The sequence below is a fragment of the Stigmatopora nigra genome, unplaced genomic scaffold (genome assembly GCF_051989575.1).
Source record: "Stigmatopora nigra isolate UIUO_SnigA unplaced genomic scaffold, RoL_Snig_1.1 HiC_scaffold_55, whole genome shotgun sequence".
In the NCBI taxonomy this organism is placed as follows: domain Eukaryota; kingdom Metazoa; phylum Chordata; class Actinopteri; order Syngnathiformes; family Syngnathidae; genus Stigmatopora; species Stigmatopora nigra.
This window is the reverse complement of record NW_027551633.1, coordinates 75,687-88,912: the sequence shown is the minus strand read 5'-3', so window position 1 is coordinate 88,912 and position 13,226 is coordinate 75,687. Positions and strand designations below refer to the sequence as shown.

General features: G+C 43.4%; 1 protein-coding gene across 3 annotated transcripts in view; it reads right to left on the bottom strand.

The window, feature by feature from the left end:
* The window catches only part of ascc3 (activating signal cointegrator 1 complex subunit 3), a 125,628-nt gene that overhangs the window by 37,783 nt on the left and 74,619 nt on the right, over positions 1 to 13,226 (bottom strand). The window contains exons 24-27 of one of the 3 annotated variants that reach the window (XM_077711892.1): positions 12,805 to 12,973; positions 12,313 to 12,533; positions 9,200 to 9,285; positions 8,304 to 8,470 (exon numbers count right to left, since the gene is read on the bottom strand). In XM_077711892.1, the coding sequence (XP_077568018.1) occupies positions 8,304 to 8,470; positions 9,200 to 9,285; positions 12,313 to 12,533; positions 12,805 to 12,973 (643 nt within the window). Of the gene's footprint in view, positions 1 to 8,303; positions 8,471 to 9,199; positions 9,286 to 12,312; positions 12,534 to 12,800; positions 12,974 to 13,226 lie in introns of those variants that run through there. The other 2 variants (XM_077711893.1, XM_077711894.1) reach the window with 2 other exon arrangements.

Sequence of the window (13,226 nt, the reverse complement as noted above, 5' to 3'; positions counted from 1 at the left end):
ACTGCTTTTGAAGTTGCTCACGTTAGAACTTAGTGTGCTCAGAGAGCATATGAAAAATTAGAGGGAACATTGCATGCAACTCGTTTGTGTACCTGATTTTCACCAGTGTTCATTTTTCTTTGTGTTCAGTCAATCTCTTTTGCCGCATTGCAATTGAAGGCTTTAGCAATAAAAGGACATCACAATATTATTTTTCACTATTTACGACTTATATTGGTTCACTTTTTCAGTCGGATTCAGTGAAAAATATATTGAGTTTCCAATAATGTTTGTCAAGAGGTTTTTAGAAATTAAGGACATCATAATATTGGCTATTTGCTCCAATCATCAAGCAAGATAGGTCATATTAAAAGGCATTGAACATCACCTAACTGATTTTGAGATAAAATGCGTTCAAACAAATGCCTCTACATGCCTACATTTGTACGTCAACGACCCAATTTGGTATTTTTAAGTACCTTTTTCTTTCAGTTTGGTGACAAATCTAAGCGTGAGCTTCAACGAGTGCATCAAAGACGAGTTCAATGTTTAAGGTCGAGATGCGGTTGAACAGCTGACAGGTGAACATCAATGAGACGACTTATCTATGGGGATTTTGTCTATGCCATCATTGACAAGGTTCACACAGCAATATTTTGAGATACAAGCTTAATGCTTTCTGGGACCAAGCTCATATGTGAATTTACTCGTATTTCAAATACATTTTTCCTACAGAAATTAATCCGTTCCCACACTCTGATAAAACACATAAAACAGGATATTACAATGGAAAAACATTATTTGTTCAAATGCACCACCTACTCACAAAGTAGCAAATAACTATCGAGTGCTTTTGATGTTCAATACAAAAACTTGATATTATTCAGTACAGACGGTGGCACTTAACGCAGAACGCGCGGAGGAGAGAGGGAAGGTTGCCATTGGAGAGCGTGTCAGAAGAGAGCAGGAACTACAACAACTTCAACACCTGCCTCGCGTGCAACTACCAGCTGCCATGCAGCTGCAAAGTCTCCAGACCCCCCCTCTCCTACAAGGAAGGGGGTCAAGCTTCTACCTTCTGTGTTTTTTTGTGTCTCTAACTGAGGACCAACATACTCCGGCTTGTTTGGTCCGTATACTATTAATCAGAGCCGGAATCCATCCTAATCCTGGACCAATCCCTGGACCATTAACCTACGTCTGTCCTGTTTGTCAAAAAAGAGTTTATAATCATACTAAGTCGGTAAGATGCAGCAATTGCCTCGGCTGGTGCCATCTGCGTCAGAAGAACAACTGCAGCAACCTCAAGTCAGAAAAGGAATACTCAGTCAATTTTACTTGTCTGATCTGTATTAGTCACAAGAACAACCAAAGTCTTCCAAGCCAATCAAGCCAATCAAGCCAATCAAGCCAATCAAGTCAACCAAGTCAACCGCCCCAGTCCACACCCTCAGACCAAGACCAAAGAAAATTTAACTTGAAAATTCTACAATTTAACTGCAATGGAATAAAAAACAAGATTTCAGAAATCATCCATTGGATGGATGAACAAAAGGTGAAAATTGCTGCCCTCCAGGAAACAAAACTAATGCCAAACCAAAAGGACCCAAATACGGCCGATTTTACCCTTATAAGAGAAGACAGGGCAAAAGACAAAGGTGGAGGCCTGGCATTCCTTGTCCACAAGGCCATCCATTTCCAGCAAATACATGACCTGCCAAAGGACAATCACCTGGAAAGCCAGGGCATCAAGGTCGACAACATCAACATCATCAATCTGTACATCCCCCCCACTAGCAGCTGCGGCACAGGCTACTCTGCATCTATCCTTCCTTTCCTCCAGATGAAAGATACCCTAATCCTAGGAGACCTGAACGCTCACGACACACTCTGGCATTCACAACTAAGTAATGACAGAGGCAGAGACATTGCTGACGAAATAGGAAATGCAGATTTTGGAACTATTAACGAAGACAACCCAACAAGACTACCAACAAACGGACAACCATCATCACCAGACATATCCTTAGCAAGCCTATCCCTGATGTCCTACACCTCCTGGGACGTCAAAACCAACCTTGGTTCCGACCACCTTCCCATCATAATCAAGATAGAAACTGACATCAGACCAACAACCAGCGAAAATAGGATTTTCATCAACTTTCGTAAAGCTAACTGGCAAGACTTTCAGACTGAAACAGAAAACAAATTCTCCAGACTCCCAGCCCCAACAGATGTCTACAGGGGTGAACAACATTTTAGGAAAATTATAAATAAGATAGCCAACAAAACCATTCCAGCAGGAAGAATAAAAACGATACTACCCGAGGTACCAACAGAAGCAATAGACAAGATAAAAACAAGAGACGAATTAAGACAAACTGACCCGGACTCCCAACGTATAACAGAACTAAATAGAGAGATAGAATCAATTATAAACAAACATAGGAGAGAGAAATGGAAAGAAACAATTGAAGACAAAAAATCGGACACAACCAAACTATTCCGACTGATAAAACATTTAAATGGCGGCAAACAAGCAAGCAACAACGAAGCAATAAAATTTAAAGGTAAATACATAACAACTCCAAAGAAAATAGCGGACAAATTCAACAAACAATATTCATCAGTAATACCCCACAAGACAACAAGAACAGCAAGACGAGTTACAAAAGACCTGAAGAAAAACAACAACAACATAGAACCAATTACTATAAGCCAGACAAAGGAAGCAATAAAGAAAGCCAAGGCTTCGAAAGCCTTAGGCCCAGACAAAATATCTACTCTTCACCTTAAACATTTAGGCGACAAAGGACTACAATATTTAACCGACATTTTTAACCTGTCCCTGAAAACAAGTTCGATTCCTGCAATCTGGAAGTCCTCAATCATTATTCCTCTTCTCAAACCTGGTAAACCTGCAAATGAATCCTCATCATACCGTCCCGTCTCTCTTCTATGTCCCAGCATAAAGATCCTAGAACGAGTTATTCTACCAACCCTCACAGAACATCTACCAGTCCCTGACATCCAGCATGGCTTCAGGTCAAACCACTCCACTGTCACAGCTCTGCACGAGTTCACAGAATCAGTGGCAGGCGGCTTTAATGAGAATAAACCGGCAAACCGTACCCTGCTAGTCCAAATCGACCTTAGCAAGGCATTTGATATGGTCTCTCATGAAAAGCTACTCAAAGACCTGAATTTGACCACCCTACCGAGCTGTATAAAGAGATGGCTCAACTGCTACCTGTCAGGAAGACAATCAAGAGTAAATTTCAGGAATGCTACATCCAGCTCGCACAATGTCAGGACAGGGGTGCCGCAAGGAGCGGTTACCTCACCAATACTATTCAACTTCTACCTCTCTAACCTTCCTGCAATACCTGAAGATGTCTTTCTAATACAATATGCGGACGATATTTCAATCTTCGTTAAAGGTACGAACGTCGAATCTCTCTCTGCCAAAGCCAACAACTTCTTGGAGAAGCTGGCAGATTTCTTAGAAGAACGACAGCTGGTTGTGTCGCCGGAGAAATCCACAGTGACCTGGTTTACCCCAGCCACTGCTGAAGCTAACCTCCATCCCAAGATCACCATCAAAGGGGTACCAGTAAAACTGGAAAAAACGCCAAAACTACTTGGCGTCACATTTGACACTATGTTTTGTTTTGGCCCGCACATCAAGCAGACAGTTGCAAAGGCAAAGAAAAAGCTGAACCTGCTTAAATCACTAGCAGGCTCCAGCTGGGGTTGTGAAAAAGAAACACTACTCCTAACATACAAATCTATCGTCCGTTCTGTCCTTGAATATGCGAGCCCAGTATGGTCGCCAATAATTAAAGACACACACTGGAACCGGCTTCAATCAATTCAAAACCAAGCACTCAGGATAGCATCCGGATGTCTCTCTATGTCAGCCATAGACCACCTGCATGCTGAGTGCGCGGTTATGCCTCTGAAGGAGCACTGTGAAATGATCGGAAAGCAGTACCGGGCGGCATGCCATCTTGAAGGCCATCCAGGTCGCAGACTTCTTCAAGCAAACCAGAAACCAAGAAAGATGAAAAAGACCATCATCACACAGCATGGCAAGGAAATAGAAAAAGAATACGACAAGCCAAATCCTACCAAAGAAGACTACAAACAATGCGTCAAATCCATTCACACCAAAGAAGTTCAAAACATCCTCAACAAGGCAAAACCCAACAAAGTCCTCAATGCCCTACCACCTCTAATAAACCAAGAAGAAAAACTGCTGAGCAGGAAGGTGAGATCCGAGCTCGCCAGGCTCAGATCAGGCTACAGCAGGAAACTAAACAGCTACCTGTCCAGGATCGATCCAGGAATACAAGATGCCTGCCCAAAATGCAACTTTTCCCCCCACAATACTGAACATCTTTTTTCGTGTACAAATGACCCCACAAATCTAACCATCCAAGACCTCTGGACAAGACCAAAGTTGGTCGCAGAATTTTTAAAACTAGACGATTAAGAGAACATTTGTAACCGTTTTTTCTATCACTACGACATACAACACAACACAGAACAAAAAGAAGCTTGACCCCCAGAATTCAGTACCAGAGAGGCTAATCAATCAATCAATCAGGAGAGAGGGATCTAGAGAGACTTAACAGACGCCAACGCGCTCGCTGGAACACAACATAAACTTTAAATTTAACTCAAATTAACTTTGTTGTGCTATAACCGAGGAAAAGGTCTTAATGCTTCCCACCATGGCTTTCGAGTCGGAAATTTCTGCTTTCCCGTGCCTCACAACCGAGTCGTATCCCAGTTAATTTTTTAAACTTATCGAACCAGCCACTTCTCGCTTTGAAGGGTTCCGTTAATGTCTTTTTCAGATGATTGCTTTGCTTTCAAGTCCATGTAGATTCCGCTGGCTTTTTTTGCAGATGATTGAGTCGGTCACGCTATCTCCCAATAACTGTTTACCGTCTGGCCATATTAAACAAAGGCTCTCCATTTCCTTATGAATGTCAATGCGCAACTTGGAAATTATGGTTAGCCCTTCATTGCACTGGCTTGCTTTGGATCCATTAATTTTCCCTTAATGTTGCACTGATCCATGCAAAAATGCACGACCGTTGCCCATAGATATCTTTATGCCAGGAAGATGCAGTGAGAAAGACAGCAAAGCTGCTCTCTTAAGCACCCTCTCGCATGCTCAGCCACTTTGCTCAGAAATGTCCTTGTGTCTCAAATTTCTCCTAAATTGGGACACAAGATGCTGCTTTAAGATTTCCCCGCACTGTCTCTCGTGCGAGAGGCTGCTTATGGGAATAGCATGGCACTGTCTTTCTCGCCGCAATTCCCTCGTGTAAAGATACCTTCATACAATGGGCGGAGCGTAGCAGGAGCTGAGTAGCGAGGAGTAGGTAGAAGAGGGGACCACCTCACTACCAAGAAAATCAAAGACATGTTAGCGAAGTGGCAAGGCACAAGACAAGTTGTCAAGTAGTCGAGCGTTATCCTATTGTGAGGACAATTTGTGCGTGGCATTTTTGGAATATCTTGAAGGGAAGATAAAAGCATAAAACCCTTGATAGGTTATTTTTAAAAACATTGAAAGGAAGAGCCAACCAGGAAGAAGAAAGCTAAAGAAATTTAAAACAAAATTAGAATTAAGTTTAGAGTATGGTTATATTAAACTTACATTTATTTTTGAGTGTGTCTGTCATTTATAGTCCTTTGAGTGCATTGCTGTGCAAAAAGACTGTCTCTCACACATGCTCTTGCACCCTGGTGCTCTCGCGAACTGGTGTTCTCGCGCACTGGTGCTCTTGCTCGCTTTTGCTCTCTCTCACTCTATCGCACTATCGCTCTTTTGCGGTCTGGTGGTCTCGCACTTTTGATCTCTCGCAAACTCATGGTGTCCCTCTCTTGCACTCTCCCTATCTCGTGCTCTCCTTCTCTCGCTTTCTTCTTCTCTTACACTCCTCTCTACCTTGCTCCCTCTCTCTCCCTCCACCCATACCCTCCTCTCTCTCCCGTACTTTGCATTGTAATGAATAATGTGTCTTTTAGTATTCAACATCATAACCACTCAATATTTATTAAGTAATCCGTTGGTACATGGCTAATTAGAACAAATAAACATGTTTTTCCATTCCAATATGGGTCACCTATGGAAAACTGATCTGAGGTGAGGGACCAGATGAAGAATGCCTCAGAAGACCTCTTATGACGAGAAAGAACTATGGACAACGATTTCCCTTGCCCGGAGGCGGGTCACCAGGTTTACACTCTGGAGTCTGGAGGAGGGGCAGTATGGCGAGCACCTGGGCCCAGGCCCCAGTTCTGTAGGCCCGGCCGAGCACAGCCCAAAGAGGCGACGTGGATTCCCCCTCACATGGGCTCACCACCTATGAGAGGGGCCAAAGAGGTCAAGTGCGTCGAAAGCTGGGTGGCAGACAAAGGAGGGATCCTTGGCAGTTCGATCCCCAGCAAAACTGGCACTAGGGAAGAAGAATTTCGCCACTATGGTTGGGAAAGAGCATGAGCTTGTGCCAGAACGGGACATTTTGGCTTGATGTCGTTGGGCTCAACTCTATGCTTGGGATCTGGTGACACTCCTCTCAAGGGAGTTGGACACTGTTACTTTGGAGTTGCTCACGGTGAAAGCCTGGTTGCCCCCTGGCTCGGTGCTTGTATGTTGGGGTTAACTCCAGGGGACGAGATGGTAACATTCCCCCGTCTGCGGGTGGGGCGACGGGACCTAACTGGTTTGTGCCTATGCACCAAACAGCAGTTCAGAGTACCCACCCTTTTGGCAGTGCTCCCTCGGGGGACTCCCTTGTTCTGCAAGGGGATTTCAATGTTCACGTGGGCAATGGCAGCGAGACCTGGAGGGGAGCGATTGGGAAAAACGGCCTCCATGATCAGAAACCGAGTGGCGATCTATTTGTTGGATTTCTGAATTTGTTGTGGATTGTCAAAAATAAACAATATGTACAAGCATAAGGGTGTCCAAATGTGCACTTGGCGCCAGGACACCCTAAGCTGCAGTTCGATAATTGACTTTGTGGTGGTGTCATCCAACCTGTCAACCGATATCGACATGGTGGGGAGTTGGCTTCTATGATCGGAACAAATAACAGTGCGGCCCGGGAGACCCAAATGTTTCGTAAGGGTCTGCTGGGAGTCACCTGTCAGAAGGAGATTCAATTCCCACCTTCCACAGAGCTTCTCTCATGTCCAGCAAGAGGCGGACATTGAGTCGGAGTGGACCATGTTCCGCGCTTCTATTGCTAAGGCGGCAGACGGGTGCTGCAGCCACAAGGTGGTCGGTGGCTGTCATGGCGGCAACACCAGAACCCGCTGGTGGACAGCGGCGGTAAGGGATGCCGTCAGGCTGAAAAAGGAATCCCACCGGGCTCTTTTGGCCCATGGGACTCTAGAGGCAGCTAGCAGGTACTGGGCGGCCAAGCGGTACGGCCTGGCCGGACGTTTGGTCGCCGGACGTTTGGCCGCCGGATGTTTGGTCGCCGGACGTTTGGTCGCCGGTCGTTTGGTCGCCGGACGTTTGGTCGCCGGACGTTTGGTCGCCGGACGTTTGGTCGCCGGACGTTTGGTCACCGGACGTTTGGTCGCCGGACGTTTGGTCGCCGGACGTTTGGTCCCCGGTCTTTTGGTTGCCAGTCAAATGGTGACAGAGAGTAAGTACTGTGGAAAACAGCTCTCAACAAGAGTTTAATATCTAAATATCTAAAGAAATTTTACTTTGTTCACTCTTTATACTCTTCATTATGCTGTACTTTTTCTATAGTTTGCAAAAACACTTTCAATTGATGTAAAAACCTGATCATAACAGTTTGATTTAAATCGTCCTTGTTTGTTATTTTTATAGATTTTATATGGGTTTGGTGTAAATCGTATTCACTCCTGAAATGCTCCCGAAATGTGTTGGCAGCTCTGGTATTTACATATAAACAACAGCTCTACTCTAAATTTTAAACTTACAAAAAAGTTTTGGTACCAATACATTTCATACGAAAATGTATGCTGACTATTACAGTTGTACTAGCCAACATACATTTTGATGAATATATTTAGTAACTATCCCAAATACAAGGTTCAAGCCAGCTCTAAATCTTAATAATACTATTATCCAATGTGATGTAAGTAACATTTATTCAACCAGGTACAATAAGTACAGCTGAACATTTACAGTGAGATGAGATTTTGAAGATTAAATCGGTTTCTAACTAGTTGTGTTCAAACCGCAGTACTTTTTTATGATTATAGACGTAGAAGGTGTTCTTTTTTTTAATAATTAAAGTCACCCTGAACCAATTCTTACATACCAAGTAGGTGAATTTCATCAATGATCAGGATTGCCACTTTCTGAACATAGCTTCTGTTTTGCCAGCTTCTGCTTACTCCGTCCCACTTCTCCGGTGTGGTGACGATAAGGTCAGCCTGCGAGATAGCTTTCATATCTGGAGTAACATCACCTGTAAGTTCCACCACTCTACACACAAAGAAGAAATAACTCTTGAGAATAATCATAGAAAAAACACAGTAATCCCTCAAATATTGCGGCTTTGAATTTTGCGGATTCACTCCATCGCAGATTTTTTTCTGGATTTTTTTTTCTCTTAAAAATACGAAAATCTCTCAGATTAAAAAAAAATTAAGTAATTAAGTAATACCTCTACTTGTGATTGCCTCTAGGTACGAAATTTTAAGGTTACAAAATCTTTTGAGATGTAAATAACTGCCCAAGATACATTAAAAAGATCCAAGTTATGAAAAAGTCCATGTTTACTATATCCGTTATTTTATTTTCAATTTTTTACGGATGCACTGCTTCTGCTTGACAATTGCCCAACACTCTACTAGGCTATCTCACTCACTCTGCCCGACTCTCCCCCGCCCGACTACACAAAAATCCCCCCCCCCCCCCTCTCTCTCCCCCCCTCTCGTTCTCTCTCTGAATTTTAGGTTCATGGTGTGTCACAGAAACAGAAAGTTTCATTTGGAATCAATGGGAGATGTACCAGGAAGCAAGTGGAAATTAACGGTCCCATATGATATTTACCCAGCGTAAATCGCAACAGGATTATTGGGTCGCATCGATTACCAAAATTAGGTGCTTCAGGGACACAAGTTGCTAAGTGTTTAACACATCAAGAATTTTACGGTCTACTTCAAAGAAGTATGCATGTATACAAGGGTGAGAACATATCACCAAACTCACTTTTTTCCCAGTTTCTCATCCATCCTGACTTTCCAGTCCTCAATTCTCTCTCTCACCAGAGCTTTAAGAGGGGCAATATACACCACCTGAAAGCACAGAAATACCACTAGGCGATGAGGAGAGGCAAGGTGTCCATGAAGTCTCTTTACCACTTCAAAAATGTATTAAAAAGGCAATTGACTGGATATTTTATGCAGATTGTTCTATTGTATTCAGTGTTTATTAAAATTATCATCCCACTGCATTTTATCTATTGCAGATTCAGCCTGGTGCAGGTCAGTGTCTCTGAAGGTTCCCAGGTCCTCATGGTTGAAGTTTTACACCGTATCTTTTCAAATTGATAATTTTTCGCCTTTGTGACATTGATTGTCGCCTAAAGGAAGTGTAAGCTAGGGCCAAGTACATCAAGTAGTGCATGGCTACGGTCACTGTGGAGAAGATATCCAGGTGTACCCAAACCGGAAACTGTGGATGACCAGCCAGGCCTGATTACTCCTCCAGGCAAGAAATGCAGCTTTCCGATCCAGCGTGCCGACAGGGCCATCTACAGCACAACCATTAAGGCTGCCCAAGCAAACTACAAGCGGAAGATAGGAGGGCAACTTCACAACCCACGAACGATATGGCAGAGCATACTGATAGGTCTGAAAATACAACTCCAGGAGGAGGTTGAGAAAGAGTGAGATCAATTTAGATAGGAAATAGGTTTATTACCGGACTGCAGGAAGGTTGGAGAATGCTCCGACAGCTTTGAACCTCTCACAGCCTGCCTTCCTCGCAATTCTCTCTGACTGAACACTAGGTCAATCTTTATATAGGAACTATAGGGTAATATTTCTAGGACAGTGATGTCGGACAGAGTTTATGTAAACAAAACTTTGGGCTAATATGGTTAGACATTAGCAGGTTTAAGTTGTAGGCAAACACGATATTTGTATAGCACACACAAACTGCCGCAGCTTATCTTATATTGGGCGTTTCGAACAAACAGTTCCAAAGCGAGTTGGCCATATTCCACAATACAAGGAAACAATTGCAAGGCCAGCTAGTTAGCTATCTTACAATTCGTAGTGCGAACAAACAATTGCAAGGCCAGCTGGTTGGCTTATCTTACATTCCACTGTCTTAACAAACACTTGTAAAACCAGTTTGGCCACATTGGCTCGACATGAACAAACAATTATTAAGCCAGTTGGCAGGTCTACCCCAATACATACGGATCCTCAACAACTACAAGGGCCAAGCTACGACTATTGTGGACTCAAATGAGCCTCTGGCAGAGGACCTAAATAACTATTTTTCCCGTGTTGGTTCCCAACTCTACCACCAAGTCACACCACATAAACCTCCAGTACATCCAACACCAACACTGGAGGTAGTGGATGTGACACATGCGCCCCATATAGTCAACGCCAGGAAGGCCTCAGGACCGGATGTAATACCAGGTAAAGTATTTAAAGCCTGTGTTGACCAACTAGCACCAGTCATACAGGCATTTTCAACCTTTCACTAGAACAAGGGTCTCTGCCTGTCTAACATCATCCCAGTACCCAAGAGGTCAAGCACAAACAATCTGGTATACTACCGCCCAGTAGCTCTCACAACAATCATCACTAAGTGCTTTGGAAAATAGGTATCAAAACACATCAAAGCATGTCTTCCCCTCCTCCACAACCTGCATCAGTTTGGATATCGCCCGAATAGATCCACTGAAGATGCAATAACCACCACCCTTCACGCTGCACTGACCCATCTTGAGAAAAGGGAACTATGTTAAAATGCTTTTCATCGACTACAGCTCAGCCTTCAACACCATAAAACCATTCTCATCCCCAAATTGGCCAACCTGGGGCTCCTACCTTCTGGATTAAGGACTTTCTGGTCAACCGAACCTCAGCACATGAAGCTGGGTCACCATCACTCATCTGCCTGTACGCTCAGAACCAGCTCGCCCCAAGGATGTGTGCTGAGTCCACTACTCTAATCGCTCTACACACACGACTGCAGACCCAGGCACTCTGAAAACATCATTGCGAAACTTGCAAACGATACAACAGTGGTGGGGATGATCCTAGACTCAGCGAGTGGTGCGCACTCAACAACTTGGAGCTGAACGTCTCCAAAACCATGGAACTCATCCTGGACTTCAAAGGGAATAAGGCTGCTCCGTCCGTCTCTGCTGTATATCAAATGTGAATGTGTGGAGCAAATGGAGACTTTAAAATTCCTGGGAGTCCACATTTCTGATGATCTCACTTGGGCGGCAAACACCCCAGCACCAACCAGCTGGTGACATTCCACCGGTCTGCCATTGACCGCATGCTAACCTACGCTGTTGTTAGTGTGGCACAGAAACCAACAGGAAAATCCTGCCCAGGGTCATCAACATAGCCCAAAAGATCATCAACCACCCCCTACCCACCCTGTCCAGCTTCTACAAATAATGGTGCCTTAGGGCAGGGAGTATTATAAGATACAATACGCATCCCAGAACCACAACTTCAACCTGCTGCCCTCTGGAAGGCGCTCCAGAGCCATAACACCCTTGACCAACAGACTCAAGTACAGTTTCTTCCCAAATCACCATATTTAACTCGAGTTCTGCACCTAGGACCTAATCAAGACATTACTACTACTTATACTGCTTATTTATTATGTTGACCACATACTAATTTATTTCCATTTTGATTATTTCTTAATCATTACTATAAATTGATTATCTATTGATACTATTCTACTTTGTTCAAATGCCACCTCTCATGGTGGAGGTATCATTTAGGTCAGTCCCCCTGGCGCAGGGTTGCCTTGGGTTAATTTTTTTTCAAGGGTTATTCCATGAGTTCTTACATAGTAGTGATTCCACATTTGTCTCCCCCACTGTTTAATCAGGAAAAACTAACCATTGGACCTCCTGCAAAACATTAAGTTCCCATCTAAAATTACTTTAGTTTGGCATCAAGTCAATTATCTTTTTTTTGTGTACGCAAATAAATAACTGAGCAAAAAACAATAAGAGTGGTGATTCCACATATTTTTATGAGGTCAAATATGTTGTCAGATTGTTTTTCAATGGCAAAAGGTGTAATTATAAAAAAAGTAATAATAATTCTAACCTTAGAGCTTGGGTACTTGTTAAAGACTCTTAACATGGCCATCTCAGCAGCTATCGTTTTTCCAGAACCCGTTGGTGCCCCCAGCAGGACATTAGTGTCCGTATGATACAGTGTATGGAAGATTTGTGTCTGGATAGGATTGAAGTGGGTGAAGTTGTACAAGCTTTCATACTGCTGGTGTCCCAAAGCTGTCACAGGCAACGGCTGCAGGTCCAACAACTCTGAAAAAAATATGATTTGAAAATTGGTATGAGTTTGTGTAAATCAACAAAACAGCACGGGCAGTCCAGATTTTAAACAATGTCATCCAGTACCAACAGAGCATTATATTTCCAATAGTTTTAAACAGTGTATAGACGTTTTGTTCAATGATGTTCAATGATTTCAACAAATCCATTACTTTAACAGCACTTCCATTTAAGTAAAAAAATAAAAACAGGATTTAATAATTTTCTCTTAATGTGGCTGTTTTTGATCAGGTAGCGTACCGACCGGTGTGCGGGGGGTGACGCTCTGGCAAAATAAGATTCTGGAAATTGATGATGCAGATGGCTTCGGCACCAAGCCAACGGTCAGACACTGCCTTGATGTAGTACTGGGAGGGGAGTGGTTCAAAGATCGGAATGGTAAACACAATGTGCTGCGGTTCCCCGGATACCACCTGAAAAAGAAGTACCAAAACCCATACTCACTTAAAACTAATTAATTATGATGCTGATGTCACATCTTGATTTAGATTAAATAAACTTTATTCATCCCACACTCGGGAAATTCACTGTCGTGTGTGTGTACGGATGCGTGTGTAGGTGTGTTAGTGTGTATGTGTGTGTACGGGTCCGTGTGTATGTGTGTACGTGTGTATACGTGTATACGTGTATATACGTGTATACATGTATACGTGTATACGTGTATAC